Source organism: Pipistrellus kuhlii, unplaced genomic scaffold (genome assembly GCF_014108245.1).
Source record: "Pipistrellus kuhlii isolate mPipKuh1 unplaced genomic scaffold, mPipKuh1.p scaffold_m20_p_44, whole genome shotgun sequence".
In the NCBI taxonomy this organism is placed as follows: Eukaryota; Metazoa; Chordata; class Mammalia; order Chiroptera; family Vespertilionidae; genus Pipistrellus; species Pipistrellus kuhlii.
In genome coordinates this window covers 875,655-900,660 of record NW_023425545.1, presented here as the reverse complement: position 1 = coordinate 900,660, position 25,006 = coordinate 875,655, and the positions used below count along the sequence as shown (strand labels likewise).

At 70.5% G+C, this 25,006-nt stretch overlaps 2 protein-coding genes across 4 annotated transcripts in view; both read left to right on the top strand.

The window, feature by feature from the left end:
• The window catches only part of SRP68 (signal recognition particle 68), a 35,391-nt gene extending 22,784 nt beyond the window's left edge, over positions 1 to 12,607 (top strand). Inside the window, exon 17 of one of the 2 annotated variants that reach the window (XM_036412469.2) lies at positions 12,591 to 12,607. The gene's annotated coding sequence lies outside the window, so the exon portion shown is untranslated. Of the gene's footprint in view, positions 1 to 12,004; positions 12,015 to 12,590 lie in introns of those variants that run through there. The other variant, XM_036412468.2, reaches the window with a different exon arrangement.
• Positions 6,160 to 24,827, top strand: EVPL (envoplakin). 2 transcript variants are annotated; one of them, XM_036412449.2, is made up of 22 exons: positions 6,160 to 6,303; positions 8,749 to 8,845; positions 9,124 to 9,278; positions 9,365 to 9,491; positions 10,197 to 10,322; positions 10,437 to 10,475; positions 11,805 to 11,966; positions 12,839 to 12,946; positions 13,076 to 13,171; positions 14,109 to 14,234; positions 14,599 to 14,745; positions 15,385 to 15,539; positions 15,955 to 16,052; positions 16,330 to 16,502; positions 17,420 to 17,598; positions 17,689 to 17,827; positions 17,906 to 18,099; positions 18,382 to 18,532; positions 20,153 to 20,236; positions 20,353 to 20,463; positions 20,541 to 20,633; positions 21,173 to 24,827. In XM_036412449.2, the coding sequence occupies exons 2-22, from the start codon at positions 8,783 to 8,785 to the stop codon at positions 24,599 to 24,601; spliced, it is 5,955 nt and encodes a 1,984-aa protein (XP_036268342.1). In that variant the 5' UTR covers positions 6,160 to 6,303; positions 8,749 to 8,782; the 3' UTR covers positions 24,602 to 24,827. The 2 variants fall into 2 exon arrangements, with proteins under 2 accessions (XP_036268342.1, XP_036268343.1); XM_036412450.2 differs by having other exon boundaries at positions 6,174 to 6,286.
• The last annotated feature ends 179 nt before the right edge of the window (positions 24,828 to 25,006 follow it).

Genomic DNA, 25,006 nt, shown 5'->3' with positions numbered 1-25,006 from the left:
CCTGTGCGGCATCCGCGGCACTGCGGGTGGGCGGGCCGGGCTGGAGGAGCCGTCCTCGCCTCCGGCAGCAGTGTCCCTGTGTCTGCTCGGGGCCTTCCAGGGCCTGCATTGCAGAGGGCCGGCACCGGGGTCCTGGCCACAGCCTCCGGAGCCTTTTCTGTCTCGTGGCCACACCAGGAAGTCCTCCCTCCTCCCCGCCGGCTGCTCTGACCAGCACGGCTGTGTCAGCAGCGATGCCGGGAAAGACCTGTTGGGTGTTACAGGATGTATTTGCGTGGGGACAGCTGGCCGGGCCTGGGTCGCCGGTGAGCTCACACGTCCTTTGTGCAGGCTCCACGGATACTGGACAGGCTGAGTGGAGGGGGACGGGGTGCCAGAGGCAGGGCCCATCCTGTCCGCAGGCCCAGGAGGCAGCTCCCCCAGCACGCACGAGGTCAGGCTCAGGCCCTGGGCCGGAGAGCAGAAGCAGTGCCCACGGTCTGCCCTCCCAGGGAGCAGGTGGCCCAGGGGGTCCCGGTGTGCGGAGCGGGTGTGGATCTTTCCTGTCGGGCTGACGTCCCTCCCCCAGGATGGGCTGTGGTTCGGCAGCAGTTGGGTGCTGTAGGCCCTGTGTCTCCCCACATCCAGGAGGAAGCTCCATGCCTGTTTTCAGGGCTCCCTGTGGGCAGCTGTGCTCAGCATTCTCTCCCGCCTGCGCGCGAGCTGATCTGCAGGAGCATTGCCGTGAGCGTTCTGGGGGTAATGCTCAGCCCGGGGTTCAGAGACACGATCTGGCCCGTTTGTCTGCCCTCACCCACCCTGTGGGTTCTGTTTAGGAAACGGTGAGCCGCTGGGACTCAGTTTTTCTCTCTCTCACATGCGAGGTTCCAATGTACTGTCTTGTCCCCAGTTTTACATTCAACCACGTAGGATCCTGGACTCCCCATTGGCAAATGAAACCCTCCCAGCCTTGGTTCCGCCCCGTTCCCCCGCTGGCACCCTGCGCCTTGCACTGGCTGCGGGTGGCAGCCTGGGCGGGCAGGGCTCCTCCCCACAGGGGCCGAGGCTGAGGCAATGGCGCCCCCCGGGAGCGAGGCTGGCTCCCTCTGCCCGTCACCGCCGCTGACTTCACACCCGGCGTCACCCGCTCCCGCCGAGCTCACCGCTCACAGAATCCGAACAGCACGTGGCGCTGGGCCTCGGGAGCCTGGAACCGGCAGAGGCCAGGAAAATGTCCAAAGATAGCAGAAATATGTGTTGGTTCTAAACTTTTGTTTTGAAGATACTTGTTGCTACAGAGGAGATGGAAACCAGGTGTAGCTGTAAAATTTATCGCTGCCCCGAAGCCAAGATAAATTGGAAGCTGCCCGCATCCTGACATCACCGCCTGGAAGAGTCTCGCCCGGTGGTGTGGGGTGGGGCCGGCAGGAGACCGGTGTCCGGCACAGCCCTGGCGGCGCCCCCCGCCCAGCACGGTGACGGCCATGCTTAGCAGCCGTGTCCGCCGTTGGTACAGTTAGAAACAGAATCATTTCCCTGGCCGTGTGGCTCAGTGGATAGAGTAGGGGTGTCGAACTCAATCAGAGAAGGGGCCAAAATCTAAAATCCAGCCTAAATCGTGGGCCGAATGGTTTACTGAACAGTCATAAACTGTCATTGTGATGGAAACCCAGCGGAGTGCAGTGATGACAGCGCGGGGCGGGCCACATTGCAAGGCCTGGCGGGACGGATTTGGCCCGCGGGCCTTGTGTTTGACACGTGGGATAGAGCATCAGCTGCGGACTGAAGGTCCCAGTTTCACTTCCGGTCAAGAGCACAGGCCCGAGTTGCCGGCTGGAGCCTGACGGGGGCATGGGCAGGAGGCAGCCCGTCAGTGATTCATCATTGCTGTTTCTCTGCCTCCCTCTCCCTCCCTCTCTGAAATCAATAAAAATATATTAAAAACAAACAAAAAACCAGACTATCCAAGTCTCCTCCTTAAAAAAAGGAAGGACCGCAGATGACTAACACGGATGGAATACGCTGTCTGACCTTTCCCCGCCGGTGAGACTGGTCTGAGGACCGCGCTGTGTGTTGCTTTTGCGTTGGGGGCAGGGTGGGTGGCCACAGCCCCGGCGGCCGGCTGCTGGGAGCCCAGGGCCCTGCCCTCCTCCATCCTGCCCCCCCGGCCACGTTCGTTGTGCTGCTGTGACCCCCCTTTTGGCAGGTGATCTTGCTCCCCTCCGTGAACTGCAGTCCTCACCTCACCACCGTTTGGCAAAGAGCCGCCACCTCTTTAGGGGCTGGACTTCCCCAGGCATCTCTGGCAGGCGGCGGGAGGACAGGCGGGGACCGGGCCTGTGACGTTAGCTCTGTGTGACCCGGGGGTAGAGGGGGCACGGGGTCATCGCCCATAAGACAGGCATCTTTCTCTGATTTCCTTCCCTCCCCCGCTGCCCGCACGTCCGCTCGCCCCTGAGCCCTGCCCTGGCTCTGCCCGGGCCGTGGGAGCCTGCCCAGCCAGGCTGGATCTGGACAAGGCCCTCCTCTTCCTCACCGCAGCCGTGCCGTGAGGCGGTCCCGGCCTGTCGGAGCCCAGGGCCGGTGAGGGGGCTGCTGGCCCAGGACCAGGGCAGCAGGTGGAGGCACTGCCCTCGTTTGCTTTCCAATTTCCGGGCAATAAGGCTAATTAGCAGTCAGTCTGTGAAGACTGTTGTTAGTATTTTCTTTCTGTTTGTTCATTTTATAAACGTTTGTCTTCCTCAGTGAACGGCTCAGTGCCACTTAACCGCGGCTCCCCCACCCACCCCCGGCCCTGTGCCTCTCGCTCTCCGGCTGCACGCCTGCTGCTGGCCTGGGGGGGCGTGGTTGGCTAGCTGCCTCCGCCAGACCCGACTGCACGATGGCTATTAAGCGCCCCCCACCCCCCACAGACACACACCGCAATTCAAGGGGGCAGCGTGACCGAGCCCCTGCTTGCTCTCTGAGGGGCGGGCTGCAGGGCTGGGGTTCAGGAGCAGTGGCGGGGGGGGGTGATCACGGTCGCCCAGGGCTGCGGAGAGGGAACCATTCCCGGGGAGGGACGGACTCAAGGCAGCCTGACCGTGAGGCCCCGTGTTCTCTGTCTTGGCCCCAGGATGGGGAGCCTGTTCCCACAGCACAGGCAGTTTGTGGAGGTGCTTCCTCCAAACTCTTCCTCCAGCAGGCACCGCGGGGAAGCCGGCACCTTCTGCCGCTGTGCTCGGAGCAGGCTGGGGTCACGGTCAGCACTCTCATCAGACCCGCTGGGTAGACTGGCAGCCAAGAGTCTCCTCCGCCTGCCCTGTGGGTCCCTGGGCTGCCCCCCTACTTCCCCGGGCACTGAAGGCGGCTCCCCCCCTGGCTCCCCTTCCCACAGCCCGTCCTCTCGTCCAGCTGGTGGAGGGCCTTTGTCCTCTGGGAGCCCAGGAAGGGGGGGGCCAGGAGACGGTCAGCAGCGGGCCCCACGGTTCTGGTGCAGAGCTCCAGCAAACAGCCATTTCCTGAGATGCGAAGCTTGTCCCGGTCAGGGCGCCCCGGGGCCTGACAGCAATGGCCGCCATCTGCTCCGGCAGGGGGGCCCGGAGCTGGCGGAGAGAGTGGGGCGCTCACGCCCTGGCCCCGCCACGCCTCCGCCCTGCTGCCTCGCTGCATGGGTGCTGCGCGGCTCCCGCTCCGATGGGCCTCCGGGCTCAGCAGCCGCGCAGCCTGCAGCTCCAGCCAGGATGCCAGCAGCTGCCACTGGAGCCGTCGCCAGCACAGGGCGGGAGGGAGACGGGCTCAGTGACCTCAACCCCCTCCATCCACAGAGGAAGCGAGTGCCAGGCGAGCGAAGGCCATGGGGCTGGGCTCCTGCCTGGTTCGAGGGGAGGAGCCGTGTCAGGGGGAGACCTGGGAAGGCTGAGGTTGGGGCCCTGCCCAGCGGCCAGGCCAGCGCCGTCAGACAGACTAACGTGGGCACCATGCCAGCCACAGCTGCCGTCTCAAACTTCCCAAACATGGAAAAGTGATGCAGGTGAAATCAGTTTTTAAAAGGACATTTCAGAGGTGGGGAGGACCTTGTGTGCACATATGGATGCCCCATGGGCACAGACGGTGGGGGGTGAGGGCCGGGGTGGGAGTGGGGGTGGGGTGGAGGGAGGGGAGGGCTGGAGGGGGTAAATGGGGGGGGGAAAGGGGACATATGTAATATTTTCAACAATAAAGATTTATTAAATAATACTTTTCATGTAACGCTCTATCCAGAACATGTTTTTGATATAAACATGCATTTGATATAAAACCCTGAGGTGTTTCGCATCCTCTTCACAGGAAGTCTGGAATCCGAGTGAAGCTACGGCCAGCGCCCTCCCGCGCACGGTGGCTTTCATGTGCCCAGGGGCCGGGCTCATGGCTGCTGCTGTGCCCCTCACTGTTTAACCCGTTTCTCTCTCTGTCCCTGGGGCCGGCCGCCTGAGCAGGAGCCTCCCTCGGAGGGCAGGGCGCTCAGACCCGCGGCGCCTGCCGGTGGCTGCGGTGGGCCTGTCGGGAGCTGGGCTCGGTCTGCTGGGGCATCAGTCCGGCCAGGCACCCAGCTCGTCTCCCCCTGCCCCCCCGCCACCCCCTCCCCCTCCCCCCGTGAAGCCTCAGCCCCGGTCTGGGTCCCTGACGTGCGAGGCCGGGGCACTGACACCCAGGAGGTTCTGCAGACGGGAGGCCAAGACCCATGTTCCCATCTCAGCCTGTCTGCCTGTCTGCCTCCCCTCCCGCCTCCACAGCCTCCCCCTGCCCAGCTCAGAGGGCCTCCCCTGGCCGCTCCCACTCGTGGGGCTGGAGCGGGGACACCATCCCCCCCGCCGGCCCTCACCTCAGTGACCACCGCCTCGGAGGGAGGGGCCGGCGCCCTGGGAAGGGGAGGGAGGCGGACAGGGGGCTGACGGCCTCCCCCGTCTGGCTCTCCCGCCGGGCGCCGCCTAATCTCACAGATAAGGACGTGTGCTGACTGGTGTGGGACGAGGCTGTGGTTAGGCTGCGCCTGGGCCCTGCAATCATGCAGTGCAAGCACAGGGCCCTCCCTGGGGGCGGGCTGCTAGTGGTGTAAGGAAATTGTCACCCAGGAACAGGGTGGGGGTGCCTTCCCCCCCAAATGGAACTCGGACACCACTCCCTTCCCTGCTGCTCCTGTGCTGTGCAGACCCTGCTGTCCCCGCCTCTGCCCGCCCCTGCCACTCAGCCCCCCCCCAGGGCGGGTGACTCCGTCCCCTGGGGCCCCTGCAGTGCCAGGCCTCGGCCCGTCTCTCCAGTCCGCTGGGACCTGCTCTCTTCTCTGAGTTCCCTGCCCCCCGAGGCCCACCCGGCCGTCCCAGCGCCAAGCCAGGGTGACTGCCCTCGACCCCTCCTTCCACCAAAACGGTGGCAGGGCGCCTGGAGCTGGGCCAGGGCATGAGTGCCTGCAAACCGGCCACTCCCTTCGTCACCGCAGAAGGCAGCTCCCGGCTGCCCTCCTGGCACTCAGCGGGGGAAGCCCATAAGCCGGCCGTCGGCCACCCCATCCGACCCCAAAGCCGCCAGGGCAGCTCCCGGGGGCGGGGGGAGCAGCAGGAAGACCGGGTGCAGTGGGTTCTGGGGGCTCCAGCAGCCCCTGGGCTGACTCGGGGTCCTCGGGGGAGGCCCCAGGAGAGTCCTTGTCCCCTGGAGCTGGTCTGAGTCTCTGAGGGTCCCGGTCAAGCATGGCCTCCTGCCCCAGATCATGGACAGCCGGGGGGCGGGACTGCTGGGCGGTGCCCGCTTAGGGGTCCCTGTGCCCCTGCTCCCCATCGTGTCCGAGAGACCACAGAGCGAGCCCGGGCTGGGCGATGGCTGTGCCGCCCGGAGGTGTTCATGTGCCCGAGGCCGCTCTGAGGCCCTGTCTGCCCATGCAGACGTCTGTCCGTCTGTCTGTCCGGAGTCCTGCCGTCCTGCGCCAGCTGTTTCCCCGCTGGGCGTGACTGCCGGCCTCGGGCTGTGGGTGTGACACCTTCTCGGCAGCTGGGCAGGCCCGGCCCCGCCTCTGCTCTGCCCTTTCCTCCCAAACTGGTTGTGCAGGAGCAGGAGCGGGTGAGTGTGGGCGCGGAGGGTGCGTGCGCAGAGAGGGCCTCCCTCCCCAGCCTCCCAGAAACTGCTGTCCTCCTGCCGCAGAGCCGCCAGCCGCTGCCACCGCCGCCCGCCGCCCGCCCAGCCGGCACTGCGCCACCATGTTCAAGGGGCTGAGCAAAGGCGCCCAGGGGAAGGGGTCCCCCAAGGGGTCCCCCAAGGGCTCCCCGGCCAAGGGCTCCCCCACCAAGCACAGCCGGTGAGTGAGGGGGCCGCGCCTGGAGCTGCAGCCGGAGCCGGGGCCAGCCGGGGCGGGCACTGCGTGTCCACGGCCAAGGGCCCGGGAGGACTCCCTTCCACCCGGGGCTGAGCTCCAGCCCCAGCGAGAGGCTAGTGAGGGCCTGGGCTCCCGCATTCTCGGGGGCGGGGGAGGGGGGAGGAGGGCCTGGGGGCCAGGAGTCGAGGCTGCTCAGCTATGCGGGGCCGGAGCAGCTGCCTTCCCTGCTGGGAGGCTGGGAGGCTGGGAGGCTGGAGGCTGGAGGCTGGAGGCTGGGAAGTTGAAGGCTGGAGGCTGGAGGCTGGGAGGCTGGAGGCTGGGAGATTGGAGGCTGGAGGCTGGGAGGCTAGAGGTGGAGGCTGGAGGCTGGGAGGCTGGAGGTGGAGGTGGAGGCTGGAGGCTGGGAAATTGGAGGCTGGGAGGCTGGGAGGCTGGAGACTGGGAGGCTGGGAGGCTGGGAGACTCTGGAGGCTGGAGGCTGGGAGGTGAAGGCTGGGAGGCTGGAGGCTGGAGGCTGGGAGGCTGGAGGCTGGGAGGTGGAGGCTGGGGAGTTGGAGGCTGGAGGCTGGAGGCTGGGAGGCTGGAGGATGGAGGATGGGAGGCTGGAGGCTGGAGGCTGGGAGGTGGAGGCTGGGAGGCTGGAGGCTGGGAGGCTGGAGGCTGGGAGATTGGAGGCTGGAGGCTGGGAGGCTGGAGGTGGAGGTGGAGGCTGGAGGCTGGAGGTGGGAGACTGGGAAAAGGGAGGTGGGAGGAGTGAGTGCCCAGCTCCAGTTCATGGCTCTGCCCTCAAGGCTCTGCTTGGGCCGGGATGACCCTTGGGACCTGGCACAGGGTGGGCAGAGGCCTGAGGCCAGAGAAGCCGGGAGCTGGGGGAGGGGTGCAGCGTTGCCCATGAGGCTCTCCTTCGGGTGATTCCTTACGGCGTGTGGAGGGGGTGCTGTGGGGAAGGGGAAGGGCCCGAGGCCCCAGTCCTCCTCAGAGCCCGCCGGCGCCTCCCGCTCTGCAGGGCCAGCGGGCTCCGGGGCCGTGGTGCTGGGTGCTGCCTGCTCTGCCTCAGCCCCTGGGGGCGGGGCGGGGAGCCTGGGTCCGGGGCTTGCGAAGAGGATGGAGACAGAAAAGCTATCATCCCGATAGAGATCAGGGCCACGGGCAGCACGGAGCCTGGCTTCTGGGCGGACGGGAAAGACGGCACCGAAGCCTCTCATTGGGGTGACCTGTCCCCCCGGGGGCTCTGAGCCCTGCCCAGGGCGGGGGCCTCCTGGCCGGGGAGGCCGGGCTGAGGACGGGGTGCCCAGGCAGCCTCCGGGCAGTGCTTCCTGGCCTCGCCTCTGCCCCCGCCGGTCCTCTGCCCGCAGCCCCTCAGCCCGCCGTGCAGGCCGTGCACCCGCCGTAGCCGAGCCTGTTCTGGGGGACAGCCCGCCACATGGCAGCCCCAGCCCCCGGGCTGCCGGCTGCGCAGGCGCTGTGCTGGGCACTCCGCACGGCCCTCCCTTAACATAACGGCCGGGCAGACCCTGTGGGCGGCCTCAGGCACAGAGGTTAGTAACTTGCCCAAGGCCTCAAGGCCTCAGCAGAGGGATGCGAAGGATCAAACACCGTCTGGCCAGAGTCCTTTCAGACTGGTCTCTGCGGCACCCTCTGCCCGGGGCTTGTCCTTTGAGCTCTGGCCAAAGCCCAGCTGTGGCCTTCCAGGGTCCCGGCTCCTGAGCGTGGGCCACTCCTCCTTTTATTAGTTCTGCTTGACCCCTCAGCCCCAGAGAGTGAGCTCAGGCATACCGCAGGTGCTCCACAGAGGCTGGAGGATGAGTGTATGCAGGTGGCGCCCACAGAGGCTGGAGGATGAGTGCACAAAGGTGGCGCCCGCAGAGGCTGGAGGATGAGTGTATGCAGGTGGCGCCCGCAGAGGCTGGAGGATGCATGCATGGAAAAGACTGGAGAACTGGGTTCAAGCTCATAGTCTGTGTGACCAGGAACTAGCCAGGTCCCAATTTGGGCTCTGAACCCCCAATCTTGAAAATGTTGGGGCACCCAGTGCTGTGTGGAGGGAGCCTGGGGCTCGGGGAGACAGGGCTGGTGGGAGGAAGTTGGGGTGAGGACACCCCAGGGCCCAGCCGGCCTGTCCCAGGCCTTGGCCTGAGCTGGTGATTCACTCCCCGGCCACCGCCCGCCGGGCAGGGAGCTGGGCGGGCGGACTCACTGCTGGGAGGGCGACGCCAGGGGCTCCCCCTGCCACACCCCCAGACCCGCACCTTCTGACCCCTAACGGGGCTCTCCCACCCGATGTCCCTCAGCCCTCACGGCAGCCCCAGAGCGCGGGTCCGGCTCCTCCCTCCGGCTGCCGGTTCCTCCCGGCTGCAGGGCGGGTCAGGGAGACGGGACCCCGCCCGGGGGGTACTCTGCCCTCGGGGCCTGGACCGTCTCCACCTGCTGCTCTGCCCCCCCAGGGCCACGCAGGAGCTGGCCGTGCTCATCTCCCGCATGCAGGCCAACGCCGACCAGGTGGAGCGGGACATCCTGGAGACGCAGAAGCTGCTGCAGCAGGTGGGCCCGGGGCAGGGGCGGGGCGGGGCGGGGAGGGCCGGGTCCCGGAGAAGATGAGACTGGCAGCCCCGGGCGGGCGCGCGGGAGAGGGCTCACACCCTCGGTGGGGGCGGGGCTGGGGGCGGGCGCCCGCCTCCGCTGTGTCCTCAGCGCCCCCACGGTGCCCGCCTCCCTCTGCCCGGGGGCTCCGGCCGGCCCTGCAGCAGGGCTCCTGGGGGGCTCAGGGGCAGGCCGGCAGGAGGATGCCATCCCGCCCCGCTCCGTGCCCCCGCCCGCAGGACCGGCTGCACAGCGAGCAGAGCCAGGCGCTGCAGCACCGGCAGGAGGCGGGCCGCAGCCTGAAGGAGGCCGAGGTGCTGCTGAAGGACCTCTTCCTCGACGTGGACAAGGCGCGGCGGCTGAAGCACCCGCAGGCCGAGGAGATCGAGAACGAGTGCGCGGCCGGGCGGGGGCGGGGGCGGGGGCGGGGGAGGGGGTGCCCGGCGCCCCCGGCCGGCCTGACCCGCGTCTCCACCGCAGCATCAAGCAGCTGCACGAGCGGGTGACGCAGGAGTGCGCCGAGTACCGCGCGCTGTACGAGAAGATGGTGCTGCCGCCCGGCGTGGGGCCCCGGGTGGACTGGGCGCGGGTGCTGGAGCAGAAGCAGGTAGGGGGCACCCCGGTGCTGGGAGGCTCGCCCAGCGGTGATCAGAGGGTCGCCAGGGGCCCCACCGTGTGCTCGGACCGGAGGCCGTGAGGGGTCTGGGGAGGGAGAGAGCAAGGAGACGGTGCAATCAGGGCAGACTTCCTGCAAGAGGAGGCGCAGAGGCCTCAGGGAGGTGGACAGGCGTGGCTGGGCGGGGGGGGGGGGGGGGGGGGGGGGGGGGGGGGGGGGGGGGGGGGGGTGTGTGAGGAGAGGACCCTGGGCGTGTGAGGAAGTGGGGTTTCCCAAGCAGGCAGGCAGGGCCAGGTCACGGGCACCCTCCACCCTCACCCTGAGAGAGGAGCTGTGCTCTGGTGCCACCACAGAAGGGGTGCCGTGACGACAGTGAGGGACAGTGGGGGGCCCTGGGCACAGCGGGAGGTGTGCAGGCTGGAGGCGCTGAGCCAGGCCGCCCCTGGGAAGAGGCAGGGCAGAGCCGGGACTTCTCAGAGGCTGAGCCTAAACCCTGGGGCCAGTGGGATTCGGGGGCCACAGTCATGGGGATGCCAAGGCCTCAGCTTGGGCCGCTGGAGAAAGGCACGTCCCCCAGGGCGAGCCGCCGGCTGTGCACCCAGAACAGTTTCCTGACTCGCCCGCCGCCTGCGGCGCCACCTGCTGGCGGGGCGCGGGAGTGCAGGCGGCGGAGCTGAGCGGCCGGTTCCTCCGCAGAAGCAGGTGCGCGAGGGGCCGTACGGGCCGGGCATGACGGAGCTGGAGCAGCAGGTCGCCGAGCACAACATCCTGCAGAAGGAGATCGACGCCTACGGGCAGCAGCTGCGGAGCCTCGTGGGGCCGGTGCGGGAGCCCCGGGTGCGGGAAGGAGAGGGGGCTCCCCCACGGTGGGCCCGGGCAGGGGTGTGACCCCCTCCACCCCTCTCACCGCCCGCGTTTCCCCCTCGGCTGAGGCAGGACGCGAACTCCATCCGGAGCCAGTACCGGGACCTCCTGGTGAGCACAGGGAGGGCGGGCGGGCGGGCGGGCTGGGGTGGGCGCCCGGCTGCCTGGATGGGCCCTGTGTGGGGGTGCGGCCTGATGGTACCCCGCCCCCTCCTGCACCCTCGGCGGGCCCCCGGGTGTATGTACAGCCTGACGGTGCCCGCCCTCTCCTGCACCCTGGATGGGCCCCTGGGTGTGTGTTCGGGCTGACGGTGCCCGCCCCCTCCTGCACCCTAGATGGGCCCCTGGGTGTGTGTACGGGCTGACGGTGCCCGCCCTCTCCTGCACGCTGGATGGGCCCCTGGGTGTGTGTACGGCCTGACGGTGCCCGCCCCCTCCTGCACCCTGGATGGGCCCCTGGGTGTGTGTACAGCCTGACGGTGCCCGCCCCCTCCTGCACCCTGGATGGGCCCCTGGGTGTGTGTACAGCCTGACGGTGCCCGCCCTCCCCTGCACCCTCGGCGGGCCCCGGGTGTGTGTACGGACTGACGGTGCCCGCCCTCTCCTGCACCCTCGGCGGGCCCCTGGGTGTGTGTACGGGCTGACGGTGCCCGCCCCCTCCTGCACCCTGGATGGGCCCCGGGTGTGTGTACGGGCTGACGGTGCCCGCCCTCTCCTGCACCCTCGGTGGCCCCTGGGTGTGTGTACGGCCTGACGGTGCCCGCCCTCCCCTGCACCCTCGATGGGCCCCTGGTGTGTGGTACAGCCTGACGGTGCCCGCCCCCTCCTGCACCCTGGATGGCCCCTGGGTGTGTGTACACCGACGGTGCCCGCCCTCCCCTGCACCCTCGGCGGGCCCCGGTGTGGTGTACGGACTGACGGTCCCGCCCTCTCCTGCACCCTCGGCGGGCCCCTGGGTGGTGTACGGGCTGACGTGCCCGCCCCCGCCTGCAACCCTAGGATGGGCCCTGGGTGGTGTGTACTGGCTGACGGTGCCCGCCCTCTCCTGCACCTCGATGGCCCATGGGTGTGTGTACGGCCTGACGGTGCCCGCCCCCTCCTGCACCCTGGATGGGCCCCTGGGTGTGTGTACAGCCTGACGGTGCCCGCCCTCCCCCGCACCCTCGGCGGGCCCGGGTGTGTGTACTGACTGACGGTTGCCCGCCCTCTCCTGCACCCTCGGCGGGCCCTGGGTGTGTGTACGGGCTGACGGTGCCCGCCCCCTCCTGCACCCTGGATGGGCCCCGGGTGTGTGTACGGGCTGACGGTGCCCGCCCTCTCCTGCACCCTCGGTGGCCCCTGGGTGTGTGTACGGACTGACGGTGCCCGCCCCCTCCTGCACCCTCGGCGGGCCCCTGGGTGTGTGTACGGGCTGACAGTGCCCGCCCTCTCTGAGCACAGAAGGTGGCGGCATGGCGAGGGCAGAGCCTGGGCAGCCTGTACACGCACCTGCAGGGCTGCACGCGCCAGCTGAGCGCCCTGGCCCAGCAGCAGCAGCGCATCCTGCAGCAGGACTGGAGCGACCTCATGGCCGACCCCGCGGGCGTGCGGCGGGAGTACGAGGTCAGCGGGGGGAGGGGCAGGGAGGGCAGCGGGGGGAGGGGCAGGGAGGTCAGCGGGGGGAGGGGCAGGGAGGGCAGCGGGGGGAGGGGCAGGGAGGGCAGCGGGGGGAGGGGCAGGGAGGGCAGCGGGGGGAGAGGGGCAGGGAGGGCAGCGGGGGGAGGGGCAGGGAGGGCAGCGGGGGGAGGGGCAGGGAGGGCAGCGGGGGGAGAGGGCAGGGAGGGCAGCGGGGGGAGGGGCAGGGAGGGCAGTGGGGGGAGAGGGGCAGGGAGGGCAGCAGGGGGAGGGGCAGGGAGGGCGGCGGGGGGGAGGGGCAGGGAGGGCAGCGGGGGGAGGGGCAGGGAGGGCAGCGGGGAGAGGGGCAGGGAGGGCAGCAGGGGGAGGGGCAGGGAGGGCGGCGGGGGGGAGGGGCAGGGAGGGCAGCGGGGGGAGGGGCAGGGAGGGCAGCGGGGGGAGGGGCAGGGAGGGCAGCGGGGGGATGGGCAGGGAGGGCAGTGGGGGGAGGGGCAGGGAGGGCAGCGGGGGGAGAGGGCAGGGAGGGCAGCGGGGGGAGAGGGCAGGGAGGGCAGCGGGGAGAGGGGCAGGGAGGGCAGCGGGGGGAGAGGGCAGGGAGGGCAGCGGGGGGAGGGGCAGGGAGAGCAGGGGGGAGAGGGCAGGGAGGGCAGCGGGGGGAGGGGCAGGGAGGGCGGCGGGGGGGAGGGCAGGGAGGGCAGCGGGGGAGGGGCAGGGAGGGCGGCGGGGGGAGGGGCAGGGAGGGCAGCGGGGGGAGGGGCAGGGAGGGCAGCGGGGGGAGGGCAGGGAGGGCGGCGGGGGGGAGGGCAGGGCAGGGGGGCGGACAAGGGCGTCCTCAGGCTCCCCGCCCCTCCCCGCCCCAGCACTTCAAGCAGCAGGAGCTGCTGAGCCAGGAGCAGAGCGTGAACCAGCTGGAGGACGACGGGGAGCGCATGGTGGAGCTCGGGCACCCGGCCGTGGGGCCCATCCAGGTGCCAGGCCCGGAGCCCTGCGCCCAGGCCCCGGGGAAGCTGGGGGGGCGGGGGCGGAGGCACGGCCAGCGGCGGGGGCGGCGGGCGGCGGAGCGACCAGGGTGCGAGGGCTCGGTGGTGCTGTGCCAGGTCCACCAGGAGGCGCTGAAGATGGAGTGGCAGAACTTCCTGAACCTGTGCATCTGCCAGGAGAGCCAGCTGCAGCACGTGGAGGACTACCGCTGGGTGAGGGGGCGGGCGGCCGGGCGGCGGGCGGGAGCCTGGATGCGGCCACAGGGCCCGGCTGGGGCACCATGGTGCCTGGGGGAGACGGGACCCTGGCATGGTGGGGGGCAAGGCAGCTCAGGACAGGGGCAGCTGGTCGATGTTTCTCTCTCATCGATGTTTCTAGCTCTCTGTCCCCCTCCCTTCCTCTCTGTAAAAAAAAAAATCAATAAAATATATTTTTTTAAAAATGAAGCAGATCCCCAGGCCCTGGCCGGGCAGCTCAGCTGGTGAGAGCTTCGTCCCGACACTCCGAGACTGTGGGCTGGGTCCCCGGTCAGGCACACGCAAGAGTCCGCCCAAGGCCATATCCACAGGTGGAACACAAACCCATGTTTCTCTCAAGCCAATTAAAAAAAACAGGCACCAGCTGAACCGGTTTGGCTCAGTGGCTAGTGTCAGCCTGCGGACTGAAAGGTCCCGGGTTCGATTCCGGGTTCGTGTCTGGGTTTCGGGCACATCCCAGTAGGGAGTGTGCAGGAGGCAGCTGATCGATGTTTCTAACTCTATCCCTCTCCCTTCCTCTCTAAAAAATCATTAAAATATATATATATTTTAAAAGCACCAAAAAAAGTCATCAAAGCACGTCCCCAGCTTCTCCATCCTGAGCACACCCCCCCCCCCCCCCCGGGTCCCAGCCCAGGCGGCAGCCTGCACCGCGGCTGGAGGAGGCGGGGATTCCGGCAAAGCCGGGCCCAGGGAGGAGATGGGCTCAGGGGCCGCGGGCTGTGGGCAGAGCCTGTTTTGAGGCCCCGCGGCCGGGACAGGGGCCGGCGGGGAGGGAGGCGGCTGGGCGGGGGGAAGAGCCGGGCGGCATCTGGCCGTTTGGGGGGCTGGTGAGGTTGCGGGCAGCGGGCAGCGGGTGCCCTGGGCTCTGCTTCACACCCACCGACCTCAGTTCCAGGAAGAGGCCGACTCGGTCAGCCAGACCCTGGCGAAGCTCAGCTCCAGCCTGGACACCCAGGACGGCCCTGCCCCTGGGGGGGCCCCCGGCGCCCCCTCAGAGCTGCTGCGCCAGCTGGAGGTGAGACAGGCCCCAGCCCGGCAGCCCCTCCAGGGAGCACGGCCTCCCCCCTCCCGGCCGCCCCTGCCGGAGCCCCCTCTGGGGGCAGGAGGGGGCGCTCTGTCACCAGCAACTCCTCCCGTCCCCTCCCCGGGCCCAGCTTCCTCCCTGTAACCGACAGGCCCCCAGGACTGCTGAGCCCCCCCCTGCCCCCCCCCCGCCCAGCGACCCCAGGGCAGGGCCCCCCCCCCCGCCCAGCGACCCCAGGGCAGGCCCAGGGCGGCTCCTTCTCTTCATTTGCTGCCTGGAGACCCTCTCCATGAGGCCAGGTGCTGGCTCTCGGGGGCGGGCTCGGGGCCTGGCCTGACCGCCTGCTTGGGCCCAGGCGGAGGAGAAGCAGCTGGCCGCGGCCGAGAAGGCCGTCCAGGACCTGCAGCGGCGGAGCCGGGAGGTGGCCCCCCTGCCCCAGCGCCGGGCCCCGCCCCCGCGGCCTGTGCCCGTGGACAGCATCTGCGACTGGGACTCCGGGGAGGTACAGCCGGCCCGCCCGCCCCTGCCCGTCCCCACCGCCACCCCTGCCAGGCCCCACCACTGCCCGCCCTCACCCGCCCCCGCCCGTCCCCACCACTGCCCCTGCCAGGCCCCACCACTGCCCGCTCTGACCCCCGACCCCGCCCGACCCCACCACCCTCACCCGTCCCCACCGCCACCCCTGCCAGGCCCCACCGCCACCCCTGCCAGGCCCCACCACTGCCCGCTCTCACCCCCGACCGCGCCCGTCCCCACCCCCCTCCCGTCCCCACCACCCCTCCCGTTCCCACCATCACCCCCGCCCGTTCCCACCCCCACCCCGCCCCCCCTACCCATTCCCATTCCCACCCTCCCCCCTCCCGTCCCCACCCCCCTCCCGTCCCCACCACCACCCCTCCCGTCCCCACCCCCCTCCCGTTCCCACCACCACCCCTCCCGTCCCCACCATCACCCCGGCCCGTTCCCACCCCCATCCCGCCCGTCCCCACCATCACCCCTGCCCCGCCCCCCTTACCCATCCCCATTCCCACCACCACCTCTGCCCTGCCCTGCCCCTGCCCTGGCCCCGCACCTGCCCCGTGTTGGCCTTGATCCCCCCTCGGCCCGCCCGAGCCTAGTGGAGCCCCTCCCCCTGCTCCAGGCGCAGCTGCTGCGGGGTGAGCGGTACTCGCTGCTGGACAACTCGGACCCGCACACCTGGCTGGTGCAGGGCGCGGGCGGGGAGACCCAGCGCGCCCCCGCCGCCTGCTTCTGCATCCCCGCTCCGGACCCTGCAGCCGTGGCCAGGGCCTCCAAGTGGGTCTGCCCGGGAGACGCAGGGGCAGGGCAGGGGCAGGGGCAGGGCGGGGGCAGGGGCAGGGCAGGGGCAGGGGCAGGGTAGGGGTAGGGGTAGGGGCAGGGTAAGGGCAGGGCAGGGGCAGGGGTAGGGTAGGGGCAGGGGCAGGGGCAGGGTAGGGGTAGGGGCAGGGGCAGGGGCAGGGTAGGGGTAGGGGTAGGGGCAGGGCGGGGGCAGGGGCAGGGGCAGGGGCAGGGCGGGGGCAGGGGGGGGCAGGGGCAGGGGCAGGGCAGGGGCAGGGCAGGGGCAGGGGCAGGGGCAGGGGCAGAGCGGGGGCAGGGGCAGGCTGCTGTGGGGTTTGAGGCCTTCGCCTGGCGTCTGGGTGGGGTTGGGGCATCCAAGGAGGAGGCACCTCTGATGCCCTCCTCCCTCCAGGCTGGCGGAGGAGCTGCAGGCCCTGAAGCAGAAGCTGGCCACGGCCCAGAGCCGCCTGAGGGCCAGCGCCACAGAGCCCTCCCGGGCCGGCCCGCAGGGTACTGGGGCGGGCGGGGCAGGGGGCGGGGTGCGGGGCGGGGTGCAGGGTGCGGGGCGGGGGCAGGGTGCCGTGCGGCCCTGGGTTAGGGAGGTCTGCTCTGGGAGCCCACCTCCTGGTTGGCAAGTCCCTGGGGCGATCCCTCCCTCAGGGAGGCCCTGCCACCCCCTTCCCGCCCGCCCTCCCTGCACAGCCCCCTCGGGCACCCGGGGGAACCCCCTCGGGCAGACGGGCAGCGGCCAGGCGGCCCCGGACCCTCACAGCCCCCGTGCCCCCAGCTCCGCCCGGCCCGGCCGCGGCCGACCCGCAGGCCCAGAAGCTGCTGACGCAGATGACCTGGCTGGACGGGGAGCTGAGGCGGATGGAGCAGCAGGTGCTGGCCCGGGCCCGGGCCCCGCTGAGCCCCAAGGGCCCCCTGGACGACCTGGAGGGCCGCCTGCGGAGCCAGCAGGTGGGTGAGGCGGGCGGGGGCTGGGAGTGCCCTGCCCGGGGCTGCACAGACTCCGGCAGACGAGTGCGGGGCGGCCAGGGACGGAGGGTGAGGAAGGACCGAGGCTGAGGAAGGGACCGCCCAGCCCAGGATCACAGACTGCTGCCCACAGCTCCTCACTGACCCACTCTGTGACCAGCAATTCCCTCACCCTCCGGGCGTGGCCCCCTCAGCCCTGAAGGCACAGTAACCGGCAGCTCGTCTGGCTGTTGGGAGGATGAGGTGTAGGAAGGCCCGGGGAAGGTTCTAGAGGGCAGGGCCCGGAGGAAAGGCCTTGGGGGGGGCAGTGAGAAAGCCTGGAGCATCCCGGGTGCTGTCTCCCGGGAGGCGGGGATGGGAGGTGGGGGGGGTGGAGGGGGCAGAGTCTGTGGACAAGAGAACTGCTCTGGCCCTCGATCGATCGTGTGGATAGAGCCTCGGCCTGGGGACTGAAGGGTCCCGGGTTCGATGCTGGTCAAAGGCACGTGCCTGAGTTGTGGGCTCCATCCCCAGTGGGGGGCGTGCAGGAGGCAGCCCATCAATGGTTCTCTCTCATCATGGATGCTTCTGTCTCTCTCGCTTCCTCTCTGCAATCAATAAAAATGTATATAAAAGTAAAAGCTGCTTGGAGGGGCTAGCAGGGAGGGTCCTGTCCTCGCACCCCGGGGTGGGGGGGCGGGGGCGGGTTGGAGGGGAGCAGTGGGGTTAGGCCTTTCACACACAGCGTCCGGGGGTTTGGAACCACAGGGCTGTGTGAGCGGGCACCTGGCTGCACGGTGAACAGCGAGGGGGGAGGCGGGAGGCGGGAGGCGGGGGGAGTGGGACCCCTCGGCTGCTCGGCCTGCCAGGAGGGTGGAAGCCCTGGGCCCGAGCACAGACCCGCCCCGCCCCGCCCCCAGGGCACAGCCCAGCAGCTGCAGAGCCTGGGAGCCCAGAAGGCGGCGGCGCAGCGGGAGTGTGAGGCCTTCCTGTCGGCGCGGCCCCTGGGCCCCGCCGCCCTGCACCTGCCCGTGGCCCTCAACAACCTCAAGAACAAGTTCAGCGACGTGCAGGCGCTCTGCAGCCTCTACGGCGAGAAGTGCGTGCTCCGGGGGGGCGGGGGGGGTGGGGGGGGACCCCGCGGCCGGGCTGGGGGGGCCGGGGGAGCCTGACCCCGCCTCCCCCGCAGAGCCAGGGCGGCCCTGGACCTGGAGCGGCAGATCCGGGAGGCGGACGGGGTCATCCGGGGCTTCGAGGCGGCGCTGGCACAGGAGGCGCCCCTGCCCGCGGGCCCTGGCGCCCTGCAGGAGCGGGCCGGCGAGCTGCAGGTGAGGGGCGGCCTGCGTGCACCGGGGGGTGAGGGGGGTGAGGGGCCGTCGTGACGGCCCACCGCCGTGTCCCCCCAGCGCCGGCGGAGGGAGCTGCTGGAGCAGCAGGCCTGCGTGCTGGGCCTGCACCGCGCGCTGAAGGCCGCGGAGCACGCGTGCGGGGCGCTGCAGACCACCTGCCACGAGTTCTGCCAGGACCTGCCGCGCCAGCAGCGCCAGGTGCGGGCCCTCACCGACCGCTACCACGCCGTGGGCGACCAGCTGGACCTGCGGTGAGTGGCCGGCCGCCCCCACGACGCGCAGCAGCTGCTGCCGGTCCCGGGCTGGTGACCTCACCTCTCTGAGGCTCAGTTCCTCCACCTGGAAAATGGGGTAACAGCAGCCCCTACCCCCAACCCCCGCAGGGGGTGCCTGGCTGCAGGGTCCGTCTCTGCGGGCCCAGCTCCAGCACAGGGCCAGCGCCGGGGGGTCAGCCTGGCGGTCACTCGGGCCGCCTCCTGCCCCTTCCTGTCCCCGGAGGGCGGCTCTCACCGCTCCGGCCTCTTCCTCCGCAGGGAGAAGATGCTGCAGGACGCGGGCCTCACCTACCAGCAGTTTAGAAACTGCAGGGACAACCTGAGCTCCTGGCTGGAGCACCTGCCCCCCAGCCAGGTGCGGCCCGGCGACGGGCCCAGCCAGATCGCCTACAAGCTGCAGGAGCAGAAGGTGCGGGGCTGGCTGGGGGGCCGGGGCAGGACAGACCCCTGCCCCGAGCTGGGGCCTCCAGCACCTCCACCTCCCTGGCAGCCTCTCCCACCGGAGACCTGCCTGGGGGCGGGGGCTGTGGCCCCCTGGTGGCCGGGGCCCTAAAGACCTAAAGCTCAGCCACACCCCCCAATGCTCCGCTGTGCCCCAGACACGGCCAGCCCGCCGCTGTCCGCCCAAGGTGGGCAGTGGGCTCTTTGCTCCTGGCATCACAGCTCCTACCACACCTCCTCCTCCCATTGCCCGCCCACGCACTGGCCATGCAACACCCATTTAATTACTTGAGATCTCCAGTGAGGCAAACTACCACTCGGAACCCCCCACTGGAGGGACAGCCGGGCCTGGGGGGACAGACCGGGGCTGGGGGGACAGACTGGGGCTGGAGGGACAGCCGGACCTGGGGGGAACAGACCGGGGCTGGGGGTACAGACTGGGGCTGGAGGGACAGCCGGGCCTGGGGGGGACAGACCGGGGCTGGGGGGACAGACCGGGGCTGGGGGGACAGACTGGGGCTGGGGGGACAGCCGGGCCTGGGGGGGACAGACCGGGGCTGGGGGGACAGACTGGGGCTGGGGGGACAGCCGGGCCTGGGGGGGACAGACCGGGGCTGGGGGGACAGACTGGGGCTGGGGGGACAGCAGGGCCTGGGGGGGACAGACCGGGGCTGGGGGGACAGACCGGGGCTGGGGGGACAGACCGGGGCTGGGGGGACAGACCGGGGCTGGGGGGGGACAGACCGGGGCTGGGGGGACAGACCGGGGCTGGGGGGGGACAGACCGGGGCTGGGGGGACAGCTGGGCCTGGGGGGAACAGATCGGGGCTGGGGGGACAGACCGGGGCTGGGGGGACAGACCGGGGCTGGGGGGGACAGACCGGGGCTGGGGGGACAGACCGGGGCTGGGGGGGGACAGACCGGGGCTGGAGGGACAGCTGGGCCTGGGGGGGACAGACCGGGGCTGGGGGGACAGACCGGGGCTGGGGGACAGACCGGGGCTGGAGGGACAGCCGGGCCTGGGGGGGACAGACCGGGGCTGGGGGGACAGACCGGGGCTGGGGGGACAGACCGGGGCTGGGGGGGACAGACCGGGGCTGGGGGGACAGACCGGGGCTGGGGGGACAGACCGGGGCTGGGGGGGGACAGACCGGGGCTGGGGGGACAGACCGGGGCTGGGGGGACAGACCGGGGCTGGGGGGGGACAGACCGGGGCTGGGGGGACAGACCGGGGCTGGAGGGACAGCCGGGCCTGGGGGGACTGACCGGGGCTGGGGGGACAGACCGGGGCTGGGGGGACAGACCGGGGCTGGGGGGACAGACCGGGGCTGGGGGGGGACAGCCGGGCCTGGGCAGCCAGGGCAGTGGGAGGTGTGCCACAGGCCATGGTGCTGTAGCGCTCGGTGGAGAAGCCAGTGCCCTGGAGGCCAGTGGAACAGGCAGGGGGGTTGAGATGTCCGAGCCGAGGGCACGGCGGGTCCGGGAGGGACAGGGCAGAACCCTCCTGCCCTGCCTTGGGCCTGGAGGCGCCTGGCTGAGGGGAGTCCTGTGCCCGGTGCTCTGACCCCGGACCCTCCCGTTCCGAGCAGAGGCTGCTGCGGGAGATCCGGGGCCGGGAGCCGGACAGGGCCGCAGCGTCCCGCCTCTCCCAGGACCTGCAGGAGGCGCTCCAGGTGAGCCTCCTCCCGTGGGCCCCTCGTTATCCAGCCGCCCCTCCCCTCCCCTGCCCGTCCCCGCCGGCCCACCCCGTTCCCTCACTGACCGCGGCCTGTGGCCCCGCTCTGCTCAGGACTACGCGCTGCAGGCGGACACCTACCGCTGCTCCCTGGAGCCCACCCAGGCGGGGCCGGCCCCCAAGAGGCCCCGAGTGGCGCCCCTGCAGGAGAGCGTCCAGGCCCAGGTGAGGCGGGGCCCAGGGGGACCAGCTCTGTGGCCTCGGGCGGGAGCTGACCGGCCTCTGCCCTCCCTTGGCTGCAGGAGAAGCAGCTGGCGGAGGCCTATGCCGAGGCCGTGGCCGTGCACCAGGAGCGGCTGCACCAGCTGGAGTTCGCCCGGAGGATGCTGGAGAAGGTACGGGGCCAGCGTCTTCCTCTCCCCTCGCCCGCCTCCTCAGGCTGGGGTTCCGCCTCCCCGGCCTCCCCCGGCAGCTCTAACAGGCTGGGCTCCGTCTCAGAGGAAGGTCCTGAGGCGTCACTGAGGGGCTCACAGCTCAGCCGCTGGGCAGCCCCCCGTGGGAACCGGAGAGAATGCCCCCAGTCCTCGCCCTCAGGTCCCGGTCGTGGGCAAGAGCCCCCCTAGTCTCCCCTGTCGCTCCTGGGGACTGGCCGAGGGACTCACCAGCTTTTCCTACCCAGAGGGGTAACCCAGCATCCCCCGAGAGTGTGGACCCATTTCTGGGAGCCCGGTTGGAAGGAGAATGGGGAAAGGTTGGGTGGGAACACGCTTCCGTGCAAACTTGGCCCAGACCCCACCTCGCATCCCGCCGCCTGGGCTGGACAGGTCCCCTCTATACCCAGTCTCAGCTCCGCCTCCCAGACGCGATGGGGAGGGTGTCTGAGGAAGCGGGAGGGTCTGACCCTCCACAGCGCCCCCCTCTTCCCTCCCTGCAGAAGGAGCTGAGTGAGGACATCCGGGCGGCCCACCGTGTGCGGCAGGGCTCCGAGGCCCCAGCCCAGGCGGGCCGGGAGGCAGAGGCCCTGAAGGCGCAGCTGGAGGCGGAGCGGAAGCGGGTGGCCCAGGTGCAGCGCGAGCTGCAGGGCCAGCGGGACCGGCTGCTGCAGCTGCGGACCCAGCGGCCCCTGGAGCGGCTGGAGGAGAGGGAGGTGGTGGAGGTTTACCGCGACCCCCAGCTGGAGAGTGGCCTGGCCCAGCTGAAGGCCCAGGTGGAGGACGAGGGCAGGAAGCGGGCCGGCCTGCAGGCAGACCTGGAGGTGGCGGCCCAGAGGGTCGTCCAGCTGGAGAGCCAGAGGAAGGCCGCGCAGCCTCACCTGCTGACCAAGGAGGTGACCCAGATCGAGAAGGACCCGGGCCTGGACAGCCAGGCGGCCCAGCTGAGCGGCGAGATCCAGCACCTGGCGGCCGAGAACGCCGCGGTCTCCGCGCGGCTGGACAAGCTCAAGGGCGAGCTGCTGGCCCTGGAGCAGCAGGAGGTGCCCGTGACGGAGAAGGTGGTGGTGAAGGAGGTGGTCAAGGTGGAGAAGGACCTGGAGATGGTCAAGGCGGCGCAGGCCCTGCGGCTGCAGATGGAGGAGGACGCCGCGCAGAGGAAGAGGGCGGAGCAGGCCGTGGCCGAGCTGCAGGCGCGCATCGGGGAGCTGGAGCGGGCCATCAGCAGCGTGCAGCCCAAGGTGATCGTGAAGGAGGCCAAGCGGGTGGAGCAGGACCCGGGCCTCATCAAGGAGGCGGCCAGGCTGCGGGGCCTCCTCCAGGGCGAGCGGGGCAAGAACGCGGCGCTGGCCAAGGAGCTGCAGGAGCTGCAGGGCAAGTACCGCGAGGCCGAGAGGCAGCAGCCCAAGGTGGAGCTCCAGGAGCGCGTGCGGGAGACCTTCCAGGTGGACCCGCAGACGGAGCGGGAGATCGCGCGGCTGCGGGCCGAGCTGCGGGAGACGGCGGGCCGGAGGAGCGGCGTGGAGGAGGAGGTGGAGCGGCTGCTGCCCGAGCTGGCCGTGCTGCGGGCCCAGAAGCCCCGGGTGGAGTACAAGGAGGTGACGCAGGAGGTGGTCAAGCACGAGCGCAGCCCCGAGGTGCTGCGGGAGGTGGACCGCCTGAAGGCGCAGCTCAACGAGCTGGTCAACGCCAGCGGGCGGGCCCAGGAGCAGCGCATCCGGCTGCAGGGCGAGCGCGACGAGTGGCGGCGGGAGCGGGCCAAGGTGGAGACCAAGACGGTGAGCAAGGAGGTGGTGCGGCACGAGAAGGACCCGGTGCTGGAGAAGGAGGCGGAGCGGCTGCGCCAGGAGGTGCGGGAGGCGGCGCAGAAGCGGCGGGCGGCCGAGGACCTGGTCTACGAGCTGCAGAACAAGTACCTGCTGCTGGAGAGGCGGCGGCCCGAGGAGAAGGTGGTGGTGCAGGAGGTGGTGGTCACCCAGAAGGACCCCAAGCTCCACGAGGACCACGGCCGGCTGAGCCGGAGCCTGGACGAGGAGGCGGGCCGGCGGCGGCAGCTGGAGCGGGAGGTGCAGCAGCTGCGGGCGGGCGTGGAGGAGCAGGAGGGCCTGCTCAGCTTCCAGGAGGACCGCCACAGGAAGCTGGCCGCCGAGAGCGAGCTGCGGCAGCTGAGCCTGCGCATCCAGGAGCTGGAGCGGCGGCCGCCCGCCGTGCAGGAGAAGATCATCATGGAGGAGGTGGTGCAGCTGGAGAAGGACCCGGCCCTGGAGGAGTCCGCGGGCGCCCTGCGGCAGGAGCTGGACCGGGAGAAGGCCCGCGTGGCCGAGCTGCACCGCGAGTGCAAGAACCTGCAGGTGCAGATCGACGTCCTGCAGAAGACCAAGCCGCAGGAGAAGACCGTCTACAAGGAGGTGATCCGGGTGGAGAAGGACCGGGTGCTGGAGGGCGAGCGGGCCCGCGTGTGGGAGATGCTCAGCAGGGAGCGCGCGGGCCGGAAGGGCCGGGAGGAGGCGCTGCAGCGCCTCAGGGAGCGGATGGACCGGGCGGAGGAGCTGAGCAGGACCTGGGCCCGGGAGGAGGCTGAGCTGCAGAAGGCCCGGGCCCAGGCGAGCCAGGGCTGCAGGCAGCTGCAGCAGGAGCTGCGGGAGCTGGAGCGGCAGAAGCAGCAGAAGGTGCAGCAGCTGCAGGAGGAGGCGAAGCTGCTGAGCCAGCGGTCGGAGGGCGAGCGGCAGCGGGCCGCCCAGCAGGGCCAGGAGCTCGCGCAGCTCAAGGCGGCCATCCTCCAGGAGAAGGACCAGATCTACGCGAAGGAGAGGACCCTCCGGGACCTCCACGGCAGGGTGAGCCGCGAGGAGCTCAGCCAGGAGACCCAGACGCGGGAGACCAACCTTTCCACCAAGATCTGCATCTTGGAGCCCGAGACGGGCAAGGACCTGTCCCCGTACGAGGCCTACAAGAGGGGCATCATCGACCGCGGCCAGTACCTCCAGCTGCAGGAGCTCGAGTGCGACTGGGAGGAGGTCACCACGACGGGCCCCTGCGGGGAGGAGTCGGTGCTCCTGGACCGGAAGAGCGGGAAGCAGTACTCCATCGAGACGGCCCTGCGGTGCCGGCGCATCTCCAAGGAGGAGTACCACCTGTACCGGGACGGCAGCCTCCCCATCTCCGAGTTCGCCCTGCTCGTGGCCGGCGAGACCAAGCCCTGCCCCTCGCTCTCCATCGGCTCCATCATCTCCAAGTCCCCGCTCGCCTCCCCGGGCCCCCAGAGCTCCGGCTTCTTCTCCCCCGGCTCCTCCCTCTGCCTCGGCGACGGCAGCTTCCCCATCGCCGGCGTCTACGACACCACCACCGACAACAAGTGCACCATCAAGACGGCCATGGCCAAGAGCATGCTGGACCCCATCACCGGGCAGAAGCTACTGGAGGCGCAGGCGGCCACGGGCGGCATCGTGGACCTCCTCAGCCGCGAGCGCTACTCCGTGCACAAGGCCATGGAGCGGGGGCTGGTGGAGAACACCTCGACGCAGCGGCTGCTCAACGCCCAGAAGGCCTTCACCGGCATCGAGGACCCGGTCACCAAGAAGCGGCTGTCGGTGGGCGAGGCCGTGCAGAAGGGCTGGATGCCCCGGGAGAGCGTGTTCCCGCACCTGCTGGTGCAGCACCTGACCGGGGGGCTCATCGACCCCAAGCGGACGGGCCGCATCCCCGTCCCGCAGGCCGTGCAGTCTGGCATGATCAGCGAGGAGCTGGCCCAGCTCCTGCAGGACGAGGCCGGCTACGAGAAGGATCTCACCGACCCCATCTCCAAGGAGCGGCTGAGCTACAAGGAGGCCATGGGGCGCTGCCGGAAGGACCCCCTAAGTGGCCTGCTGCTCCTGCCTGCGGCGCTGGAGGGGTACCGCTGCTGCCGTGCTGCCTCCCCCTCCGGGCGCTGACACGGCCGAGTCACGGGGCGTATGTGGGTGGGGGGATAGGCTGCAGGCACCCCTCGCCCCGGCGCAGCCTACCCCCGGGGGTGGCCTTCCTGTCTGGTCCCTGTTCTGTCCCTCAGGTTCGCGGTGTCGGGCTCCCTCCCCAGACTTGGTGCCCAATCCATCCCCAGGCCCCATCAGCAGACCTGTTCCCCCCCACCCAGTACTTGCAATAAACCAATCCTCCCAGCGTCTCAGAGTGGGCCTGTCTGGGGATGAGTCTTTCCCACGTGGGGGGTGGGCACACCCATTGGGTCCTAGGACGGGGTGGGGGAAGGGCGGCCTCTGGGAGGGATGTGCTGGCGGCCGTGGAAGGAGGGCGCAGACAGGCAAGTCCCTGCGGTGCCCCCAGCAGAGAGACACAGGACA